Below are 25,103 nucleotides of genomic sequence, written 5' to 3' on the forward strand. Positions count from 1 at the left end.
AATCTCAGAGAAGATCAGAGGATTTTCAAGCTTCATGAAGCTCTCTCATTTTGAAGATGAAGAAGCTGAAACTTGGAAAAATTGAATGATCTACGGAAGTTACAAATCCATAACTAGTAGTTTTAATGCCCAAGGGAAACTTCACAAAACATTCTCTAAAATTGTCATTTTAAAGAAAAATTCAGACCCTGAGACATTGTGAGTCAGCTGCTAGAAAAGCTCATGGTGGTGGTGGTAGTGGGGTGTGTGTGTGTGTGTGTGTGTGTGTGTGTGTGTGTGTGTTATTATTGATACTGTTGTTATTATTTTTCTTGCTAGGATTATCTGGTAGCTTTTTACTTTTATTAATCCTGCCACCTAGTTCTTTTCTTACCATCAGCCGGTTCTATGCTGCTGGAAAAAAAAAAAAAGTCTAAGTATTGTCAGTGCTTCCTGAATATTATAACCCCTGGGGGCAAAGTCCTAGTTGTCTTGCCCTAATTATGCTTCTGCTAAGGTCACACAGATGGAGAATAAGAGTCAGAATTCAATAGCAGGTCTTCTAAATCCCAGAGCCAATTCTCTTTCCATAAATTTGACAATTTTAATGATATAATACCCGCATCTTCCCTAAATGAAGCTTTTATCAATTAGCCTGAGATGTGAAAAAAATGTACAATAATAGAGTCAGGGAGCAACAGGATGGATTCTGGGAGAGAAACAAAAATGTTGCTTCTATTGAGTATTCCTGACTAGTTCTTTAAATCTAACCCCCATGAAGAGGTTGAGGGAGTTGATCATGTAAAGAAAAAGAGCTATTTCAAAAGGAATTCCAAAGTATTTTTCCTTTGCCTTCCCTGATTTTGTCAGTAGCCTCCTAGACTAAATAAATATTGAATTTAATGACTCCCAAAGGTCTAGATGTAACCGTGACACTTCAGGCTCCATTTACCTCAGCTTCCCTGAGGTGGAGAAGCACACATATACTTAGTCCAGGGAATTAAAAATGTTTTTCTTTGATTCCTACCCAACCCTCATATCCCCTTGTGAAGCAGGGGAAAGAATGATTCCCACAGGGAATCCCTAGGTTTCCAATAGATATTGGAAGCCTACATGCCATGATTTGTTGGCTCAACTTAAGACTGGAAGGGTCTGTCCCCTTTCCTAAGATGGATTCTGGGGAAGCCTGGGGATCTCACTGTTCCAAATTCTTCCAAGGAAGGAGAGTTAAAGATCATAGGTTCATAGACTTGGAGTTGAATGGGACCAATTTCTTTCTCCTTCAGAGGAAGAAACTAACTCCTAAAGATGTTAAATGCTTTGCTACAGGTGATAGAGGTGATGAAGAACCCAAATTTGAGGTGAACTAAGTCAAAGGATTCTAGACCCATTGTTCTTTCCATTGTCCCAAACTGGCTGGGAAGCAGGAGAGGAGGGGACACTGTTCGGAAGGTAAAGTGGCAGAAATTGAATGTCTATTTTTGGGAGAGGGGAAAAGGTAGGAATTGAGCCTAATGTAAAATAATAATCATTATTGTTTACATAGTACTTTTTAGAACACAAAGTACTTTTTTTCACTGTAATCCTAAAAAATTATTGTTCAGTCGTGATCCGACTCTTTGTGACCTCACATGGGGTTTTCTTGGCAGATATTGGAATGGTTTGCCATTTTCTTCCCCCAGCTCATTTTTACAGTTGAGGAAACAGAACTAGACAGGATTAAGTTCATTTCCCAGAGTCACATAGGTAGTAAGTGATTTGAACTGAGATTTTCTGGACTCTAGGTGTGCTTTACCAGTATCCCACCCTAACAATCCAATCCAGAGAAGTAGATCACATTAATGTAGGATCAAAGAAACAAAAAGAGCCAAGAGTTCTGAAGTTCTGATATCTTATCCTTTAAGCTCTAAAGTAGGTGATTGTATTATAGGAACAAAGGAATACTGAGTCACTTTTCTAAAACACTTATTTTTCTAATTTTCTTAATAATCCTGTGAGAAAGGTAATTCAGATATTAATGCCTGATTATAAAATAGATTTATAAAATGGAGTGTCAGATGAAAATGACCTGTCCATGGTCACAGGTCACAGGCTGAGTTGGGATTAACAGAATAATTGATAAAATAGAAAGTAATAATAGCGGTTAATTATATGATCCTTTAAAGTTTACAAAGCAATTTACATACATTATCTCTTTTGCTCCTTAACGACCCCTTTAAAGTTAGTATTCTTGATATTTTACAGAGGAGGAAACTGAGGCAGAAAGGATTTTGCTGAAGTGAAGGCCCTCTTGGGAAAAATGATGCAATCACAAAATGTCAGAGTATGGAGGACTTTAGGAAATTGTACATAAAATGTAAAACCAAGAATATTCTCTTAGAACACAGAATATTGAAGGGACTTTAGAAGATAGAATGTTGAAACTTGGAAGAATTTTGGAACACAGAACACTGACTGTCAGAGCTGCAAGAATGTTTACAACATAAAACATAGAATGCCAGAGCAGGAAAGAAATTTAGAATGTAGGATATCAGAACTGGGAGGGACCTTAAAAAGTAGAACACAGAATATCAGGGCTGGGAGAGAACTTAGAAGGTAGAATATCAGAGCTGGCAGGTATGTTAGAAAATAAGATAGAATATCAGAGATGAAAGGGAACTTAGAATGTAGAATATCAGAATAGGGAGGGATCTCCCAGTGAATGATGTTCAGACTGGAAGGAGCTTCAGATCTCATTTGGTCAAACAGCTAGTAAGTAATTTTACTGCGTTTACTAAATTTTAATGCAATTCTTTTTTTCCGCTTCTGAATCAATGTGCAATTCTTTTTTTTCCCCTCTGAATCTAACATGCCATTTTCCACATGACTCTGCCTCTAAACATGAAGACTGGGGGATCAAGAAGAAAAATTGATTTATTCAAGATGACCCAACCAATCGGGGACACAGCTAACATGTGACTGTTATTGTTGCTTTCTGATTGGTGGATTCTGTCATGGTGGGATTTAAGAAAGGCAGAAATAGTGCCATTTGAGGGTCACTTAAGTGAGGGGAGGATCAATCTGTCTTTGGGCTCAAGATCCATCAATCATTTCTCTTTTGCAAATAAATGAGGAATATCTGTCAAGAGATAGAACTAGGTGTGTGTGTAAGGGGTGGACAAGCCTTTGGAACATAGAAGAGCATCTTTGCTCTCAGACAGAATCTGTCTCTCACCAAGGAGGCCAAAAAATCAATGGAGACTAAGCAAAGATAGGAGCTTGGGCCAGTAGGTAACAAAACCAAACTCCCTATTTAAAAATGTGCCTTAGTCATCCCGGCCTGGAGTGCGAGAAACATACCAAGACGGAGGGGTCTGATGTCTAGAGCTTTGGAGCCCCTTGGGAGGGATGAGGAAGGCAGCTGCGTGTCTTCCCCAAAGGTCATCATCAAAGGATGACCTGTTGCCTACAAAGGGAATCTTTGGAGTCCCATAGAGAAGCTTCCTCATCCTGGGGACCAGGGACCTACAGGGGTCACAGCAGCTGCAGAGTTGTTGTTCAAGGAGCAGGAGGGGAGGACCTGGCAGACTCTTTCCTAGAGACAAGATTGGGAGCAGATTCTAAGGGGGCTGGGGCTTTTGCTGAAGTATGGAGTCACTAGACCTGCTGCTTTCTCCGTCAAGGATGATGAATAGAATAAAAATGGTGAATAGGGAAATTGATCACCAAGACAAGCAAGGAGATAACTTTTTTCCATTTGCCATCTCTTCACCTAAGAAATTTTTACTCAACTCTGGGCATATAGATATATAAAATAAGTATACAACTCAAACATTTCTTAATAATAAATCATAATTTTGTGACCCCCCACATTCAGTTATCAGACCCATATGGGGTCAGGAAACACAGTTTAAGAAACTGCGGACTAGATAAACTCAGATCACTGCCATCGTCATGAACAAGAAGACATACACTGCTTAGTCACAGAGGGTAAATCCAGTAGCTCTGGGTGGAAGTTGAAAAAGGACCAAGTGAGGCTCGATAGTAGGAAAGATTTCCTAACAATTGGAGCTGCCCAAAGTAGGGAAGGCTGCCTTGAAGTGAGGGATTTCCCTCTCCCTGGAGGTCAGCCAGCAGAAGCTGCATGGACATTTGTTAGGTATGTTGAAGTATGGATTTCTTTTTGGGTATGGGTTGAATTAAATGGTCCCCGAGTCTTTTCTAATTGAAAAATTCTGTGATGATGTATTCCTGTGAATTCATCTCCCACTAAAATCCTGATTACTCCTCTCAGCCTGCAGGTTGCGGAGAAGGCACTGCCTGGCAATGGTAGAACCTGGAAGTTCCCTATCCCAATGAACTCACAGGTATAGTCTCTTGCTCTTATTGGGATTCACTTCTTAGATCTTGGGCTAGTCACTGAATATTGTCAGGCCTCCATGTTATCCTCCTCTGGAAAAAGAGAAGTTCATACTAGATGGGGTCTAAAGGAGGTTCCCTTCACTCTTCGCACTTTGCTCTAAACCAGCTCGCTGTCACCTTACCAGTGCAGGGATCTCAGGAAATGAAACACTGGACAAGCATGTTCCCCTTCACTCTTAGCTTCTTTGTCTTAAACCCACCAGAGAGCGGAGATCCAGGGAATGAAACATTGGACAAACAAGTTTTGATTGGAAGTAAAAGGAAGACAAGAAAATGAGGAATATGGAATATGGAAGGGTAAGTCCTCCAAGGTGCCGCAGTTGGGGGTGAGAAGTGTCAGCCAACTGGCTTTCCCCATGCCCAGGGGCTGGAGACCATTTCACAATCAGTTAATGTTAACCCAGAACCTTTCTTAGGGCCTGCAGATGAGGAGAAAAGACAATGTAGCTCCTAGAAAGCTTTGGCTGGGACCCTATGGTGGGTGGGAGCCCAAGGACAGGGGGGATACAAAGGGTGTTTTCCTTTCAAGGAAGACTTCACAATTCTCTATGGGGAGTGTGAGTGGAATGAGGGAAGAAAGATGATGGGGACCAAGAGGCATTTCCTTCTCTCCATCCCCCTGACATGGGCTCTTCTCGGCAGGGAGCTCCAAAGAATGAAATGAAGGAAGGATAGATCAAGGAGTCAGGTTGCAGGGCAAGAAAGGCCTTGGAATTCGCTGCAGGGAATGGAGAAACAAAAAATCCCCAGTCTTCTTTTGGGTCAGCAGGAGGAGAGACTCCCAGGCAGCTAAAAGCTCCCCAGGGTGAGGAATGTGGGGAAGGCAACCTGGTGGTGTTTCCACGGAAGCCAGTTTTTCCGAACCCCTCCTCTGACCGAAGTCATCCCGGGGAGGGGGGCGGGGGGGCGATCACCCCAGGCCCTCCATTTGGTGCCTCCTAGTCTATGCTGCTGGAAGCAGGCAGCTTGGCAGCGACTCAGAAGTGGGGGGTGCCGAGAGCAGAGGAGGAGCCTCCTATAGCCAAGAGCTAAAAAAAGACCTGAGGGTCAGAGAGTAGCCAACAATCCCCCTGCCCTCAGCTGCTTTTAATAGATGGACTCTATGACTCGAGAGGTCAAATGGACCTTCGAGATGAGGTCGTCCTCCAATTCAATTAAACAAGCATTTACTAAGGGCCCACTAAGCGGAGGGCACAGTGCCAGGGGCTGGCAGGGAAAAGGCAAACCACATTAAATGATCACCAGCTCCTGCCTTCAAGGAGCTGGCCTTCAAGAAGGGCGTTCTACTGGGGGAAACATCATATTAACAGAGAGAGCCTCGTACAATAATTTGAGAGGGGAGAGAACCTCCGGAAAGGCTTTCAGGAGGGAAATGACTTCTGAGCTGAGATAGTAAGCGAGGGATGCTAAAGGACTGAGCCAGGAGTGCCTTCCAGGCGCAGAGAACTCCCTGTGCAAAGGTAAGCAGGCAGACAGGCAGGAGATGGATTCTGGAGTTCAAGGAAAGTGTTCAGTTTCACAACTAGAATTTATGGAAGTGAATTCTGGGAAACCACTGGAAATTCATAGAACACAGAACTCATCTAGTTTAACTTCTTGGATTTACAAATGAGAAAACTGAGACCCCCAAGGGGCATTAATATACCCATTTTACAGATAAGCCCAAAGAAATTAAGTCATTTACAGATGAATAGTGCCAGACCCAACATTCTGAGGCCAGATCTCCAGATTCCTAGGTCAAAATTCCTTCCATATTGTCTTTCTTGGAGGATCTAGATTCATGAGTGTACATTGACCTTAGAGACTAATTCTCTCATTTCATGTCTGAGAAAAGTGTAATACATGGACGTGGAGGGATAGGGTCAAAGTCCCAGAAAGGATGAGTAGCAGAAGCTTGATCATAGATCCTTTTACTTCAGAGCTGATGCTCCCCGATGCCATGGGAACCAGACCTCCAGAAGGTCACCAGGACTTAAGAAAAAGCTGCACCTGAGAGGCTCAGGCAAGACTTTGCAGCTCCAGATGCCTCCAGAGAAGACATTAGATGGATGCCTGAAGTCTGGTCTGTCTCAAAGTGGCCACCTAATTTCAATGGCAATAAAGTCTTTCTCCTGCACTTTCCCATTGCTCTTTCACAGTTCATCTCTCCCTGAACCCCTCTTCCTCATTCTCTCAAGTGCCTGTTTTCCATCCCCATGATACCTGGTTTTGGAGTTGGGGGACCTGGGTTCAAATACCATGACTAATCTGGACCCAGAGAGAGGATTGTGGGAGTTTAGTGTGGATCACAACATAGTATTTTCATTTTTATTGTTGTTTACTTGCATTTTATTTTCTTTCTAAATTTTTTTCTTTTTGATCTGATTTTTCTTTGCAGTGCAATAAATGTGGAAATACGTATAGAAGAATTGTACATGTTTTAACACATATTGGATTATACCCTAGAGGGAGTGGAGGGAAAGGAGGGAGAAAAAAATTGGGACAAAAGGTTTGGCAAGGGTAAATGTTGAATATTATCTATGCATATATTTTGAAAATCAAAAACTTTAATAAAAAAAAAATACCATCACTAATGCTAACGGATAACTGATTAACCTCCCTCATCCTCACTGGTTTCATCTATAAGGGAGGCGGGGGGTGGGGCATTCGTTGATTCTAATGGTTCTTTCAACTCCATGATCCTATAATCCTTTCTGGAGGGTTCATAGAAAGATATTAGAAAAACATCACATTGGATGAGGGTCCTTAGACTGAGATAAGGTTACCACTCACTGTGGGAAAAAACCTTGGGAAGTGGACCATCGCATGCTAGGCTTAGAGCTCAGAACGACTCTCAAAGGCCAATTAGTCCAACCCACTTATTTTACAAATGAGGAAAATGAGGTTCAGAGAGGGGAAAAGATAATAGGATTATGGATTTAGAATTGAGGGGGAACTTTGAGGTTCAGGGGTCCCAAGAGTATCTGCATTTTTATAGGGTTGAAGTGGCCCAAAGGAAGAGTGAGATTTCAGGTATTTGAATAACTCAATAATAATAACTTGAAAAACTTGAATCACAACATGAGTCCTTCTTTCAAGGTTATCATTTACTCAGGTCTTAGCTTCCTATTAGACTGTGGGCTCCATGTAGGCAAGAATCCAATCTTCTCTAAACTTTGTACTTCCCCCAGCACAGGATTGACCTAATAAATGTTTGTTGAATAAATGCAAGAAAGAACTTGGATTTCAAACTGAGAGCGATAGGAAGCAAGTAGCACAAAAATTCTTAGTTTTTTTGTGGTTGCATGGGCTTGATGGCTGTATGGTGAATCTTCTAGACTCTTTCTTAGAATAATGTTTTTGTACACATAATATAAAATACAACAGATTACAAAGGAAAATTGTACCAAAGTCATAGTGAGATATTTAATATTATTAATCAAATAGTGAAATATTTTTAAAATGTTCCCAAATGCTAGCTTAAAAATCCCGGAATTAGAGAAAGGATCTCAAGCACAAAGTGAAGAATGATTGTTTTAAACACAGAAAAGTTTGAAGCCATTTGAGACAAGATTATAGGAATCCTGCTTGGAAGTTATATGTTATATATTTAATCTATACTGGATTACTTGCTCTCCAGGGGAACAACGAGGGGGAGAAGGAGGAAGGAAAAAAAAGGGTGAATGTTGAAAAGTATCTTTGCATGTATTTGGAAAAACAAAAAAAATTATCATAAAATTTTTAAAACATATAAAGAATATATAAAATATCAACAAGGAAAAAGTTATAAACGAATACCAACACTTCACCTCTCAATGTACATCTGTAACCTCCTCTGTACCACTTACCAGCCATGGCAATGGAGGTGTTCTTCCATTTTACAAATGTTACATTTGACTATCTACCTCTTTTTCTCTTTATCCCTACCCATGACCGACCTACCTCCTTCCTAGTCTATTAACCAGCCAACCAATCAACGAGCTTTTAATAATTACCTGCTCCGTGCCAGATATTGCCCAAGTTGCCGGAGATACAAACACTGCAGGGGGAGTCCCTGCCAGAAAGGAGCTCATATTCTCCTGGAAGAATCCAGCACATCCACAGAGAAGTAAACAGAGCAACTCCACGTAACATAAACTATCAATTCAGAGTGATGGGGAATGGGCAGTAGGCATTAAAAATACGAGAATCAAGAAAGTCCTTTGGAAGGAGGTGGCAGCTGAACTAAACCTTGATTGGAGCTGAGGGTTCTAAGAAGTAGATATTGGGGGGGGTGGTAAATAAGAGAAAGCATGTCAAGAATGAGGAACAGTTTGTGCTAAGGTTCCAAGTCAGGAGATAGAATTTCATAAATGGCCCGTAGTCCAATATGGCTAGAACATAAAGGGGGGATCCCAAAAGGGGGGGGTGGAGAGGGTTGTCACCTATGTTCTAACTGCCATATTTAATACCATTTTTCTCAGACAGGTCATTGTACGGAGGCACTATTTGCCACCCAACCAGGTATCATTCCCCTGAGTCATGTGCTCTGTTGATTCTTGCTGCTCACACACAGTATATTGTCTCTCACCTCCGGGACTATGGAAAATTACAAGGAGAAGAAGAGGGCAAGAAAGCCTAGTGCTCAATGTTCTCATTCTGATGAGAGTTCTGGAAGCTCTTGGATGGCTGTAGGGTCCCATTCACTGACAAAAACTTTATTTCATTCTAGAGATGAAGAGGAAGAGGAGGAAATGAAAAGAAATGTGCTCATGAAAGGAACAATGGGCTTGTTGGCAGAAAGCTGCCCTTGGGTTTAGACAACCTGCCAGGATTCACCCTGAAATGTACAAGCTGTGACCTTTCTGGATCTCAGTTTCCTCATCTGCAAAATGGGAATGAGATTCTGAGCAGGAACTACATTCCAGAGTTGTTGTGAGGAAAGAGGATTTTGGGAACTTTCAAAGGTTCTGTTGGTTGGAAATATTCCCATTCAGGTAGTCCAGTACCCGAGAATGGGATTTCACTGTGAAGCAGAGCCAGGGACCTTCAGTCCTAAAGGGGACCCCTAGATAGGCTGAGATCCTGGAAATCATAGTTATAGCTGCATCTGGGGGGGGCAGAGGGTGGGAGCCCTGACAGACCCACCACCTGAGAGGGAGATCTCTGATCAGCATGATTCTTTGACATCTCTTTGGCCAGTCCTTTTTAGAGGCAGCACAAGGACCTGCTCCTGAGGGTGCAGAGAGACCCTATCCTCCTCCAGCTGCAGAGGGAGAAGGCTTCCTGACCAAGTCTGGCCTCTCTGTCCAGACATGGGGCATTGATATCCCTGAGGTGTGAGAGATGCCCTCCTGTGATGGGAGTTAGAGAAAGAATTAGAGAGGGGCAAACAGGGAACAGAGTGAGCCTTAGTTCATGAATCTAAAGGTTATATCCTCCAGGACTTTTAACTTGAGGTCCATAAATGGATTCAGGGGCTTTGTGAGCTTGGATGGGAGAAAATATACATCTTTATTTTTCATTCATCTCATTAAAACTTAGCATTTCCTTCAATTAGTAACTTTTTCTTTCTTGAGAAGGGAGGTACACATTTCACCAGAATGCCAAAAAAAGGTTCAAGACATCAGGTGTTAAGAACCCTTGATCTGAAGTCAACCCCCTCATGTTACAGATGAAGAAATGAATGCAGAGAGATTGGGTAACCCCAAGATCACATAAGTGAAAGATGACAGAGATGGGATTAGAATTCAGATCTTTGATTAAAAGCTCATGATTCACGTCCTGGCATCAAATGGATCCTCTCCCATCTTCCTTCTTCTTGCCCCAAATGACTTGAGTAGAAACATTGCTCCCTTATAATATATCATCCTTTGTTCCTAAGAGATTGATTGTCCTTGCTTATATTTCCCTGAAAAGATGTGTCCACCTCCCTTCTCCTTCCCCCCCCAACCCATCAGCTCTTAGATGTCCTCTGCCCCACCCGAAACTCAATGTAGCATCAGATATGGGATGAGGCTGACAGCGGGGATGTCCCCTTCTCTCTTCAGTCAGACCCCCTCCAGAATCCAACCAGAAGCTTATTTCATCAACACAGAAGTCTCTAATGTGTGCACTTTTCCCAGGTCTAGCTGAGGGGGTCACCGTTGTGACCCAAAGTTGGCCTAAAGTGATCATGCCCACAAGGTAAGGTTCACCTCGTTCCTGATAAGCCCTGGCAAGGAGAGGGCCAGGACAAATCTGGGTCCATTAGCTCAGGGTGGACTCTGCCGGACTGATAAGCATGAGGGGAAACTGGAGCTGCATATTGTGGGAGGCAGCTGGGGCCCTGAAATGAAAGAGGGGCAATTTTTTCTGAGTCTTTAGGAGCCTTGCCCCTGAAATAACCCACTTAATCAAAGAAACATACTATATAATATAACAGTATATAGTATACTATAGATACTATTATAGATCTAGAACTAGAAAGGACCTTAGGGACTGCTAAGCCCAACCACCTCATTTTCCAGATGAGGAAACGGAGGACCAGAAAAGTTCAGTGATCTGAGGTAGTAAGATAATAAATAACAGATCCCTTCCCTCCCCCCACCCTGGGATATGAGCTTCCACAGTGGGAAAACACTTAGGACTAGTACATGACACAGAGATATAGAGGGCAAAGACTGATACAGGTGCAAACACCTTTGCACGTTTATACAACGTCAAGTACCTCTACCTTTTGGGTCCATTGTGTAACTCACAGATGCTAATCCTCAGACACACAGAACTGTCTTTAAAGTAGAGACTTTGCCCTGATTGGTATTTTAGTTTAAGAGAAAGATTTCTTTTTGGAAGAAAAGACTACAGAAGGAACTAGGTGGCTAAAAGCTGAAAAAGCAGCCTGGGGCAGAAAAAAAGATGACTACAAGGGCTACAAGAAAGAGATTGAGCCACACTTGAGCTTTCCTTCAGGAAGACATCTTTCTCTGGACCTTATCTAAAATGGGATTTGGGTATGTGCCCCCTTAGATCTACCATTCTCTGGTCTAAAGTCTCTTCCAGCTTTGCTATTCTAGATTCCATTTTCCAAGTCTTCCAGCTCTGACATGCTGTGTTCTGAGGTTCTCTCATGTGCTCTTCTCCTAAAGAACTGTCCCAAAGTGGATTGAATGAGTTGCCCCAGAAGGTACCTCTCCTTGGAAGGCTGGGGCTGAGGAGGACAGGTGATAAACTGTTTAGGATAAAGAGTATGAACTGAATTTAAATATGAATGACCTTCTAAAATCCTTTCTAGTTCAGAAATTTGGTGATCTTAGGATCCTTTGTAGCTCTAAAATATTATGAACCTATGATCTCTCTCTCTCTCTGTGTCTCTCTGTATTGCCGTCTCTCTGAATCTCTCTGTCTCAGTCTATCTCTGTCTCTGTGTGTCTTTCTCTGTCTCTGTCAGTCTCTCTGTGTCTCTCTCTTTCTCACTCTGTCTCTCTCTGTCTCTGTTTCTCTGTCCCTTTGTCTCTCTTTGTCTCTGTCTCTCTGTCTCTGTCTCTGTGTGTGTCTCTCTCTCACACACACACACACACTCTCTCTCTCTCTCTCTCTCTCTCTCTCTCTCTCTCTCTCTCTCTTCCAATGAAAGCTTATAATAGAAGCATAGAAATGCAATTCCTGATATGTCTTACTATAGATCCCTGACTTCAGGACTCCTTTATCCATCAGCCTCCTTCCTCAGCCTCCTTTTTTGGGTACCTCTTTCATTAATTCAAGGTTGCACTACATCCTTTTCTAAGGTAAGGATAGCTTCTACAATTATTGGCCCTGTTTGCCAGCCCTAAAGTTGACCCTGTTATCTTACACCTATCCACACTGCACCAATATATTTCCTTGTAATTCAAGAAACATTTATTAAGTGTCTACTGTGTGCTGATCACAATTCTTGGTTTAGGGGCATTTTCTTTTCAGCTGGACCAACAATTTATCAGAATAGGGCATTTATGGAGCAACTAGGTGTCTCAGTGGATAGAATGCCAGACTTGGAGTCCGACCCTTACTAGATGTATAACCCTGGGAGTCAGGACAACCTGAGTTCAAATCTGGCCTCAGACACTTACTAGCTGTACAACTCTGGGCAAGTCACTTAATCCTGTTTGCCTCTGTTTCCTCATCTGTAAAATGAGTTGGAGAAGGAAATTTGCCAAGAAAACCCAAAATGGGGTCACAAAGAGTCTGACAAAACTAAAATGACTGAATGACAAATAGAGACTTTATGCAAAAACTCTCCCCACCAATATAAGTCAACACTTTCTCTAAAATTTATAATCTTAGAGGCATTCAGTGCTCTGTGCACCCATGGGTGACTAATCAAAGATAGTCTATGGTAGAAATGGCACTTTTGCTTAGTGTTAATCATAATTTAATTCTGTGATCTTGAGCAACTCAATTTCTTCCTTTACAAATCTTGGAGAGGGTTGGACTCTGTGGTCCAAAACATACAGTCTAGCTCCAAATCTATTTTTCTTTGATGGCAAGGCAGAAAGTTTAGGAAAAAAACAGATTCCCCGATCTCATGGATTGGGGTCTTTAAGGGTGAGATACCAGCGTGTTAACATGGAAAACATGACATTTCATAATATAAAGATTAGTGGGAACCCAACAAAGTGATTGAGAGGAGATAATTGGAAGGCCTGAGTTCATCTGCCTCATACACTTGCTAGCTATGTATGACCCTGGACAGGTCACTTAAACTAAGATCATTTTTTTTCAACTTTAAAATGAGGTAGTTTATACTATATTTATTTATTTATAGAATTCATACTATAAATCTGTAATAATATATTCATTCATAGAATTTATTTTGTTTGTTGATTTATTTGTTAACTTATTTATTTTTTATAGACCTATTTATACTATAAATCTATAACCTTTTAAGAACATATTGATTAGGGCTCTTCATAGATATTTGCTGCAAAGGGAAATAAGCTCTTTGAGGGCAGGGATCCCCATAGCTTAGCATTGTACCTGACACATTGTGGGGTCCTAAAGAACATTTGTTGAAAATGGAATGTGAAGTCAAGGGGAAAGGGAAGGGTGAATTTCCCACAAATCCAGGAAATCCAGGGAAGGCTTCTTGGAGGGGGTGACATTGGGTTCTTCCCTGTGTCTGGAATGCTCTCCTTTTCTTACCTCCTATTGGGATCCCTCACTGCATTTAGCGCTCATTCCAAAGACTGCAGGAAGGCTTTCCTGGTCCTTCCCACTTTTAGGGTTTCCCACTGGCCCACCCCAGATAACTTTGTACATATGTCATTGTTTTCCTTTGTAAGTTTATATTCTATGTTATCTTCTCTATGAACTTTCTCCCCTTCCCCAACTCCTAGTATACTGGAAATTCTGTGAGGTCAGGGATTGTTTCATTTTGTATGTTATATGTCTGGCTGCCTGGAACATAGTAGGAGCTTTAATACACACTGATGGGATTGAATTGAACCAACTTAAGAGTCCATAGTTAAGAATGGAAGGAAGGGGCAGTTAGATGGTCTACTAGTAGGTAAACCACTGGTCCTGGAATCAGGAGCACCTCAGTTCAAATCAGACACTTAACACTTACTAGCTGTGTAACCCTGGGCAAGTCACTTAACCCCAATTGCCTAAAAGAGTGGAAGGGAAGACATTCCAGGGCTGTGAGGAAGCCTGCCTTGGAGTGTCGAGGTGTGGTTAGTGGGGGCAGTGGAGAAGTGTCCAATTGGTCTGAAGCACAATAAAAATTCGGGGAATATTACAAGGTAATCTTGGAGAGATGAAGTCCATGTTAATGAGACTCCAAGGAGGAGGGAGTAATGAGAATTTGACCTTAATTTTTCCCTTCTATATTCACTATCTCCGCTCTGGATCTCAGTACCCCAATTTGTCTTTAAATCTTAGTCGCCAGCTCCCCAACCCCTTATTTGACCGTGAGCTGGTACCCATCTGGTCCTGGTCCCAATTAGGAGAGGTTGTGCATAATGGCCCAGATCTCCGGACTCTCAAGTTGGAGTGGGAGTCCACTGCCCCAGCCTGAAACTGTAGCCCCAAGCCAATGATTTCGAATGTCCCAGATTCACAAACATGTTATTTTCTAGAGACCAAGCCAATTTTGTGAGGTCTCCAAGCCCTCAGCTCTCTCTGAGGATATTCCACTGTCATTCAGAGAAGCTCAGCTGAACTGGGCTTCCCCTGGGGCCAGGCTGTGGCAGCTTGTGACCCGAACCCTAATTCTGCTCTCTTATTAAGGAAAGAGAATTCTCAGGCTGCATCATCACCTCCATCGAGCCTCTTGGGGAAGAGGTTCCAGAGACCTGAGTGAGAAAACATATATGCTGGCCCCTCAGCCCGATTCCTGCCAGGTTTTTTCAGTCCATAAGATTTAGTGCTGGAAGAGACTTACTGAGAGGTCTTCTAGTCCCATCCCTTTATTTTACAGAGGAGGAAACCGAGGCTCTGAGAAGTAACATGGCTTACCTACGATCTCTTTGCCAGTAAATGATATATCCCCACTCCAAATTCAGTGTAGTGGACTTGCTACTAAACCATAACATGCTAAAACTCCACATTCTCTCTGGCCCTTTTTAAAGCTTTGTTTTCCACTGCCTCCCTCCTTCCTTCAAAAGTTCACAGGTTTCGAGCTGCCAGGGACCTCGGAAGTCAGGGATTATATTCGTTTTCAGATGAGGAAACTGAGGCTCAGGCTTCTTTCCAGTCCAATGAGCTATTTTTTCTCTCCTGAGCTCTTCTGTCAGTTCAGAAGCGGGAGCAGGAGCCTGAGGCTGGAGGAGCAGCAGCCTGCTTGCAGAATTCTTCTCCTTTAGTAGCTTTCTTCATACCTACATAACCCCTGCCCAACCTCAGGGTCTCAGCAGCAGCGGGGCTCCCCTCAGTCCAGCAGCCAAGCAGAAGATGAGCTAAGTTTGGCAAGGTAAGGGTGAAGCAACTGGGATCTGGGCCCACGGTTACCTACAAAGGAAGGACAGAACTTTGCTTGTCTTGCACAGGGGGACATTGGGAGAGCTGCTTGGCAGGGACTGTCTCGGACTATTCTGTACACCTGCAACTAGCCTGGGGGAAGAAGGACAAAAAAGGGAGGGGCTGCGCAGGGCAGCACATCTGGAATGGGCCGGGAGGAAGTAGGGTTGCTCATCCTCAACTAAGAGAGGCCCAGAGCTGCAACATCTGTAACAGGGCCTGCGGCCCACCTCTAAGTCTGGGCCTCTGGAGACACAGAAGAGGCTTCTGGGACTGGGGTTGGGTTGGAATGGAGGGGGGATTAAGGAAGGAGTATGTGATCCTGTCCTCCCTCTTTCTGTAACACTCCTGGGGGTATCCGGAGGGGCGACTCCCACGCAGTTACTGTCCAGTGGTCTACCCATGAAGTTCTTTCTGGCACAAGGAAACTGTTCCGACCTGTAGGTGACTCTTGTGTGTCTTTGCTGAGACATCTGTCCCTTTCACAGAGTCTGTGGAACAATCAGCTCCCCTGGCAGTTTGGCCTCTGGGATCAATGGAGAGAGTTGAGATTTCTCTTTGCCTCAGTTTCTCTTTCAAACATCATCCACTCTCCCTCTCCCTAGTCCCACAGGACAGGGATCGGAACCCAACAACAGCTTCGAGAAACTTGGACAATGATGTGCCCGTCAAAGGCCTGGTGGGGCCAGCTGAAAGCAAAAGGTGCCCACCATGTCCTTGTCTTCACAGGGCCCAGAAGGAATCGGCTTTCAGGAAAGGGCACCAAGCCTTCCACCCTGCAGCCAAGGCCTGAAAGACGATTTTTAGACCCTACCAACACCTCAGTCGGGCTGGAACTTTTTTTGCGGGGAGTGCAGATCAGAAAAGAGAAGAAATTCACCGCTCTGGGGGCTCCAGAAGCCTAGATTCTCCCCCCTACACCAAGTTCTTGTGGGGAGTGGGTGGTTGGGAGAACATACTCCACTTATCCTAGTGGAAATGAGATGGAGGCTAAGGATTCAGAGAACGGAAGGCTTAGAGATCAATCACTCCCTTAAATCAACCCCTTAATTTTACAGATAAGGAAATGGAGGCACAGGGGCATCAGTGACTTGCCCAACATTACACAACTAGTGATCAAAGCGTGGAAGGCAGAATTCGAGCCCGGCTGAAGCTCTCCATGCCGCTTTCCCCGAGCCGGGCGCGCAACTAGCAAGGAAATCCACCGAGCCCCAGAGCCGGGGCCCCCAGACCCTCGCCGGTGTACCCCCGCTCCCTTGCACCCTCTTTGGAGGCGCGTGGGCCCAGGCCCGAGCTCCGGGAGCCGCCGCCGCCCGCGTGCCGGACGAAAAGCGGCCCTCGGGCTGCCCCGGGCGGCGGGCGCTGCCTCGGACCCTGCACCCCGAGAAGCTCCCTGCGCGCGCGTCTCTGGGGTTCCAGCCCGGGCAGAGTTCTGGCGCGCGCTCACAAAGCCGCTTTCTCCTTTCTATTTCGGCCCCCCAACAAAGAGCACGCGCGCCCAGACAGAGGGAGGCCCGAGATTCCAGCGTGCGGGGGACCCCGGGACTCATATTTGGCCTGCCGTTTTGCTTTTGCTTTTGTTTTTTAATTTTAGAAATAATTGCAACCAGCTGCGATTCTTTTTTCCTCCCCAAGGGCAAATCCTGCGGGATGGGGAAGCGCTCTTAGCGATGGTGTGCTCAGTCGGGCTTTGCAGCTCCGCGCGGGGATTCGGCGCCACGCAGGTTTTCCTCGTGGACAAAAATAAAATAAGAGAGACACGGAAAGCCCTCGCGTTATTCACCGCCATTTAATCCGCCCTTGAACACCACTTAGCCGCTTACTGCGCCGTCTCACCCTCTTCAAGTACAGATCCCAGGACCGTCTGCCGCGTCTATGCGTCCGGCATGTGGATCTATGCGTAAGAGCCCCTTCAGGGGTCTCGTAACCCGCCTTTTAAGTCGCAGGTCTTTTTCCTCCTTGGCTTTCTCCCCACCCCAAATTAACAGGACACCCCAATAAGTTTACGTGCAGATCAATCGATTTACAAACAATTGCCCTCCACCTCGGAGCTCGGCTCTCTGAGGCCATATATTTTCATTTTTATTTCGGTCCTCCGCCTGTTCCGGGCCGGGGGAGCGATTGGGAAGAACTCCGCACAGTTAGTTAGATGCGGGACTACTTAACACGGAAATCGTTTCCACGCGCTCGGATTTTCCCGGTACTCGGGCCCTCACTCGGCCCGGTACTCGGAGCCGCACTCGGATTTCCCCAGTACTCGGGGCACGGCTGCCTCGTTTAGAGCCAAGCTCCGGCTCACTTTCGCTCGCATACATTTACAACCCACAGTCCCGCCTCTTCTTCTTCTCTTCCCTACACGACTTTCACCATCACCTTTTCTGGGTCTCTTTCTTCCTTTGTCTCATCGCTTCAACCGCGTATTCCAAGTCTCCGGATTTTTTTTTTTTTTTAATTTTTAAATTTTAAATTGCCGTTTGCCTCCAGTCTCTTCAGGTCTGCCTCAATTTCTTTGTCTGTCGATCAGTCTAGCCCCGTTTCCATTTACATCTTCATCCTCCCAGGATCGATCTCTACCTCCTACATTAATTACTGCTTCCAATCCGAATTCGGTCGCAATCTCTTTGTCTCTCTGGCTCTCTGCCTTTCCGTTCCATTTCTCAGCCTCTGTTTCTCTCATTCACGTATTCCATTGTACATTTCCGTAATCCCCGTCTCTTCGTTCTCTTTCAATTGTTCCCACGACCTTACTCTCTTTGTCTCTGCTGGTTACAATCCACCTTCTGGGTCCCTCTCTTTAGGTGTCTGGGTTTCTGCTTTTCTCTTTCTTGAACTTCACATTCGTAATCCATTTCTACTCTCGACCTCGCTTTTATAAACAGTCCATTCTACCTTTCTCTCATTCACTGTCTCCACTTTGCCTGCCTGTCTCTCTTATATTTTCTCCTATTTTTTTCGACGCCGTCTCTCTCTCTCTTATTCCAGTTTACAAATCATATTTTTATCTGTCTCTTTTTCTCTCAAATACAATAGTCGCTTTCCCATCCCGTTCTTTTAGTCTCTGCTTTCTGTCGTACACATATGCAATTTTGTAATTTATATTTTGGTCACTTATGTCTTTTGGTCTCTGCCATTCTCTCCCTCTCAGAAATATCGATTCTTACAATTTATATTGTCTCTCATCAAACAAACAAGCAAAAAAAAAAAAAATGTGGTAACCGTTGGTCTGAGTTTGTATCTGTTCAAAGAATCTGTGAGAAAGAAAATATGTATTTCTCTCAGATACCTAATCCCATTTTATGAATCATATTTGCTCTTTGTTTCTTTGCGTTTCTGTCTGTTTCTGAGTTTTGTGATTAAAACATTCTTTTTTCTTCTGCCTGTCTCTTTAACACAACTAGAACTTCTGATCAGATACAATCCGGAACCAACCAACTTTTGTTTCTCAGCCTCGGGGTTCCCGCAGAGGGAAAAAAAAACGCAGAACAAAACCCAGCCCTAAACATTCTGTCTAATTTGATCGAAAAAAGAAATCTTTGCCTCTCCCCCCCCCTCCCCATTTCCCTCATTCCACAGGCTCTGTGCTGAGGGTTTCCGGCCCGCTCCTGGGGGAAAGCTTCGCTAGGACTTGGTTGTAACTAACCCCTGGCCAGGGGAGGCGAGATCAGATTTGACAGATCCGTTTTTAAATGTTGGATCAAAGCGAAAACTTAGTCTCCCCACCCCCCATCAAAAGAAAAGGAAAGAGTGGAGATTCTCTCTCTCTCTCTCTCTCTCTCTCTCTGACACACACACACACACACAAAACATCTCCCCACCAGTTTGGAGAGGTCCAATGGCCTTTGCCTTGGGGTTTTATTCAGTAAATCCAGGGCCCGGCGGTGGGGTCTCAATACCTAAGCTCAGGGCATTGCTAGGATCACCACTATATTCCTACATCGCAAGGCTCAGAGATGGACAGCTCTACCCCAGACACTTAGAGGCCCCGGGGCTCCAGGTGCCCACACCGTGCCCATCGGAGGCTGAGACTAAGAGTGCTACTGTTTTCAGGCCTGGGGTTCAGGTGTTCTGAGTCCAGGACCTGGGGGGCTAGCTGTCCTTCCCAAACTCCTCCATCTTTCAGGTTGAAAGGCAGGAGAAAGACCTTGAAAAAATAGGAGGCGCAGGACCTCAGAGGTGCTCACACTTGGTTTTGGTAAAGGGGAACAAGGCAGGCGAAGAGTCTGGGAGTGAGGATTCCGGCTAGGCTCCCATTGGAGAATGGCAGGACTAATGGAGTTATTCTGAGCTCGGAGGACTGGCTTCTGGCTTCCATGAAGACTAGCCCTCGGTGCCGAATAGTGGTTTTGGCTAAGGTCAGCCTTTGCCCATGTCTGTCTCTGGGGAGCTCGGCACCCAGGAAAGATCAAACCCGGAGCCCTCCGTGTGGCTGAAAGGTCGAGCTCCCTCCAGACATCTGGACTCCATTTTGGGCCATTCCCCTGAGATGTCCAGGCAGTGTCCAAACTCCCAGGCCCAGGACTGGATTTCTTTATATTTTCCTTTTAGCTAGATTGAAAATTAAGAAGTTAAGCTCCCTTGGATTTCCTAATAGGACAAGGAACCTTACCCCTATCCCCATCCCCATCCTCACCACCACAAGTGACTGAAATCCTGTAGAATTTCTATAGTGTCCATAACCTTGACACTGGGGTCCAGAGAAAGCAGCCACTTTGCCCACCATTTCCTTAATTGAACCCTTTTCTCCAAGTGAAAGCTAGAATTTTCTTCGATCTTTTGGGGGCAATCTGCTTGAAACTTTTTGAAGACTATCAAGCTCATCCCCAAATTATACCTACTCTCTTGTTGGAGTAAGTAACACAGGGGCAGAAAAGTCTACCTGCCCTCCCCCAATTCTAGTCCCGTTCCATATGAACATCTCTGAATCTTTTCTGTTCCTTTGCTTTCTTATGCCCAGTACCAGCCGGCTGCCTTCTACCTTTCAAAGATGACTCTTAATCTAACCTTTTTGATCTGAGAGCTGAGTATCTGGAGAAAAGTGATTAAAACAAGAACAGCAATATTAGGATCGAAGGGCACTGGAATTGGAGACCCAAACCCTAGGTTCCAGCTGCTTTCTATCTGTGTGACTAGACTTTTGTTGACTAAATGAATAGATTGTTCTGGATCATCTCTAAAATTCTATCTATTCAGATATTCAGAACTCAGGCTTAAAATCTAAATGATGGAGATAATAAATAATTTGGGAAAGTCAGTTTGGGGGCGGAGAGGACAGAAGAAAAGTCAAGGAGAGATCTTAATGTCGGCAAAGGACTGAAAATCCCAGTCTTCTGGTGCTTCAAATGGTCCCTGAAATGGTGTCTGAAGTCTTTCTAATCTTCACTTGTTTTAAACAGCTATGAGCATAACCGGGGAGGCTGATGGAGTTTCTAGAAACCAAGTATAGGAATCTTATTTGGTTTATAAACAACCCCTCTCCCCCACCCAAAGCTGAAGGTCATCTTCAGCCCCGGACTAGTGGAGAAGGAAGGGACTGGTCTCAGGGTCATTTTCTCAGAGGGAAAAAGGTTAGCGTTAGGGGCCAGGAAGAAAGATCTCATCTATCCAAAGGATTTTCCCCCTTTGGCCTATAAACAAAACCACATAGGAGGCCTCTTTGATGAGGTTTTGTTTTTTATTTTTAAAAATTTCTATAGGAACTACAAGGCAATCTCCCTTCCTCCACATGCCCCTTTCCTGATCCAGCCTCTCTAACTGAACAATAGCTGGCAATTTGCTACCAGATCTCTGAGCACCCTCCAAAATGCAGGCTCCATGTAGGGGACACATCATCTCCCAGTCTGAGCCAAAACCAGCCAAAGAGATACAATGGATTTTGAACTAGAAGTTCGAGGGAAGAAGGGATTATGGTGTGTGTATAAGGATGGGGAGTGGCCTTTGATCCCCAACTTCATAAAGTTGGTTATCTGACTGATAGATGAAGTGTGCGAAGGCAGGGAGGGTTTTTTTAGAGCCAAATCTGCACCCTAGCATGTCCCAATCATCCAGTGGAAATTCTATGGGATCAGTGGAAATGTCTATATGTTTATTTGTGCATATTCCTGAGTATCAAGGATAAGATCTAGAAATATAGGCAAATGGGAGTTCATGTAGACAGATGTCCCTGTACTTAGAATCCATAAATTTTCATAGCTGAGAGAGATCTTAAAGCAGGATAATTTTCCCACTTTACATTTTTAGATGTGGAAATTGAAGATGGAGAGGTTGGACATCACACGATTTTAGTGCTTGAGTAGGGAGTACTATTCCTCCCAAATCAATTCAATCTAACTTAACTCCATTCCTATGACCTGTTCCGATAGTGAATTGGATGCTTTTGCCAGGTTCTGTGGAAGCTTTCTACATCAGCAGGTGGCTTCAGTTTACAATGGATGCACACTGAATTGCAGGTACCCAGGGGAGATTAAAAAAGAGACCAAATTTCAGTCTGTCTAAATCCCTGGGGAACGTAGCGGCAAATCGTTTGGGGAGGGAGGACAAGTCAGGGGACATTTGGGTCCTATATCTGACTGGGCTCTTTCCTTTCTGAGCAAGGAACAATATCTCTTAAGGTCAAGTGCACCCATAGCCTATGCCATCCCACCATCAAGAGTAGATATTATCAATTTGAGCTCAACAAACAAACAAACAAAAACCAAACCAAAAAACCCCCAACAGTATTTTAATATAATTGGATTTCCATTGTAATGCTATGTATTTTATTTTATGCTTTTAAAAACAGAACTGAGAAGAGAATCCATATACTTCATCAAACTGTGGTTTAAGTAGTTTAAGACGCACACACACACACACACACACACACACAATTAAGAACCCCTGGCAAAAGAGAAAAGAATATAACCCTGAGCCCTTGGGTTGGATGACTCCTTTCCCCACCTTCACTTCTTTCAGAGATCACTCCAACTGGCAAACTGATAGCTGAAGGTCCCTTATGTGACTCCTCTGGGAGTACTTCTTGCACTAGGGCTAACCATGGGTCTCTTTCTGGCTGGAATTAAATTCGGCCACTGAAGGCCGAACTCAGAAGGGAATCCAAGAAATGGCGAAATTAAATTTTCCCTTAATCTTCCAGGCACCCCAAAGAGGGAGATGGTTCTGTGTAATTGTACTCTCTCACACTCCCATACAGGATCGCATTAGGGCTCCCCAAGAAATAGAGACCCTCATAGGGAGCCACTGCCGCTAAAGAGTGCTCTGTGACTGACAGGGTTGGGCCCTGCTAAAGAAAGAGCACCAAAATGAAAGTCTACAGTCCTGTTTCATTTCCATCTTGCTCAGTCACTTCTTAGTCCTTTGACTTTGGACAAGCCAATACAGATTCCCTGAGCCTCAATTTCTTCTTCTGAGAAATGTAATTTCAAAACTTGCACGTCAAAAAGAGACCTTAGAGGCCTTCTAGTTCAAATCTTATAGCGGATGAAACCGAGGCTCCCACAAACAAACAAGAAACGAGTTTCCCAAAGATACAAGCAGCTAAAAATGTGTCCGAGCAGAAATTAGAAGAGAAGCCTGAGCTGAGTTCTAAGGGCCTGCCACATCTACCTCACTGTGGAGCGATTACGAGCTAATCCATGTGTAAACTGTGAAGAACTGTGGACATAGAAAATGTGGGTAATTGTGATTTGGAAGAAAAGAGAGGGAAATGACTTGGGGACAGAGAAAATGACCCTTAGGGTGTCCATCGCTTTTCTCTCAGAAGCTCCCTTCTCTTTGTGGTACCGTCCGGCACTGTTTTAAGGAGTACGGACGGGGCAAGGATTCAGCTAGAGAAAAGTCAGAGGGTAACCTCCCTGCCTCAGGCTTCCATCCCCTTCTCTCCCCAGTGCTGGCTGCTAAGCCTTGCAAGGACCCAGACGCAGAGATCCCCAGCCTTCTAGAACCCAGACACTCCGGGACACCCAGAAACAGTCACGGGAGTTGGGTCACAAGTGAGGGGGGGCGGGAAGGAGGAGAGAGAGAGAGAGATGGTGGCGGGAAGGAGAACAGAGTCTCCTCGCCCGGGTTCATCGACTTTCCCACCTGTGACGATTCTTATCTATAGAACTGTTGGGGAAGCCCTGGTGAGTTGGGGAGGGAAGCTGGCCCCGGACCTGGGGCCAGCCCTTTGCGCCCGCACGTTATTCGAAGTCCCGGCCCCAAGAACAAACTTTGCGTCTCCCTATTTTGGAGTCTGTGTTTCGTGCCGCCCCCCCTCCCCCTTCCCCCGCAGCTCCAAATCCGTCCCAGGCCACCGGGAGAACCGCGGCTCGAAGACTGGAGGTCGGCCGAGGTTTTGCTTTCAGCCGAGCCCCAGAGCGCCCAGGAGGCTCGGCCGAGGTGGCCCGGCCAGGGAATTGGGACACCATCCTATGAGAAGGCGAGGGAAACGTGCACACAACCGGGGAGCCCGAGCTTGTCCATTTCGTCTCCTCGTCCCCGTCGAAGCCCCAGCTCGCCAGGCCCGAGCCCCGAGCCCCGCGCTCCCCCGCCTCTCTCCCTCAGCTCTGCCTCTTCTCTCCCGCCCCACCCTCCCGAGGCTTCCGGTGTTGCGGGACTCGGGGGACCGGGCCGCTCCCGGGGCGCGGGACTGCGATCGCTGCAGAGGGAGAGCTCGGCCCGCGGCCTCCTCCGCTGCCCGCACCTCCCCGGGAAGCGGGACGGATTCACTCACCGTAGCAGGAGACCTGCAGGGGCCCGTTGTGGCCGCCGCCGCCCTCTGGGAGCTTCAGGCCGCTGTCCGGGGGCGTTTTGCAAGATCCCCTTTGCAGGTAGAGATGCGCTGGAGGCTGGGGCTGCGGCGGCTGCGGCGGCGGGTACTTGCTGAAGGAGCCTCGCGGCCCGGCGCCGCTTTGCGCCTGGCCCGCGCCGCTCTCCAGGGGCGCAGCCGCGTCCTGCTGCTGGGGCTGCGGCGGCGGCGGCGGCGGCGGCGGCTGCTGCGGGGTGTAGCGGCCCCGGCACTTGGCCTCGCCGTAGCTCTGGCCCTTGGCCGCCAGGAACGCCGTGCTGAACTTGTCAGCCGCGGGGAATGCCCGAAAGGAAGGCGAGTTCTCGCGGCTCTGCGAGGAGACCGGGCTGTAGTAGGCGTCCATCGCGGCCGCCGGAGAGTCACAGTAAGAGACGCACGTCTCAGCATTCATGCCTGGAGTGGGAGGGACAGAGCCGAGGGGAGGGGGCCGGCCAAGAAGCCTCCGCCGCCGGCCTTGGCTAGCGTTTAGAGAGGGAGGTGAGCGAGCGGGGGGAGGAGGAGGAGAGGAGGAGGAGAGAAAGGAAAAGAGGAGGAGAAAGGAGGGGGGAGAAGAGGAGGAGGGAAGGGAGGGAGGGAGAGAGGGAGGGAAGAGAGGCAGCCAGAGCGGCTCTAAAAACTCTCTCTCTCTCTCTCTCTCTCTCTCTCTCTCTCTCTCTCTCTCTCTCTCTCTCTCTCTCTCTCTCTCTCTCCCCTCCCTTCTCTCTCCTCTCCTCTCCTTGTCTCTTTCTTTTCTCTCTCTCACTCTCCCTCTCCTTCTCCTTTTCTCCTCCCCTCTCTGTCTCTTCTTTCAGACGAAAAACACAGGGCTGTAAAGTGATTCAGCTGTTTCGGAAAACTGAGCAAATCCTTAAAACCCTCTTCAGATTCTGAAGAGTAAGGATCGTCTTTTTTTCTTTCTTTCTTCCGTCTCTCTCTCTCTCTCTCTCTCTCTCTCTCTCTCTCTCTCTCTCTCTCTCTCCCTCCCTCCCTCCCTCCTTTCTCCTTCCCTTCCTTTTAAAGAGATGCCGCT

General features: G+C 45.7%; 1 protein-coding gene across 1 annotated transcript in view; it reads right to left on the reverse strand.

Annotated features, from left to right (window-relative positions):
• Positions 1-24,576, reverse strand: part of ALX4 (ALX homeobox 4) — a 55,104-nt gene extending 30,528 nt beyond the window's left edge. Inside the window, exon 1 of the mRNA XM_031941648.1 lies at positions 24,020-24,576. Within this exon, the coding sequence (XP_031797508.1) occupies positions 24,020-24,485 (466 nt within the window). The 5' untranslated portion in view covers positions 24,486-24,576. The remainder of the gene's footprint in view (positions 1-24,019) is intronic.
• Positions 24,577-25,103: the final 527 nt, after the last annotated feature.

The sequence above is a fragment of the Sarcophilus harrisii genome, chromosome 6 (assembly GCF_902635505.1).
Source record: "Sarcophilus harrisii chromosome 6, mSarHar1.11, whole genome shotgun sequence".
Taxonomy (NCBI): domain Eukaryota; kingdom Metazoa; phylum Chordata; class Mammalia; order Dasyuromorphia; family Dasyuridae; genus Sarcophilus; species Sarcophilus harrisii.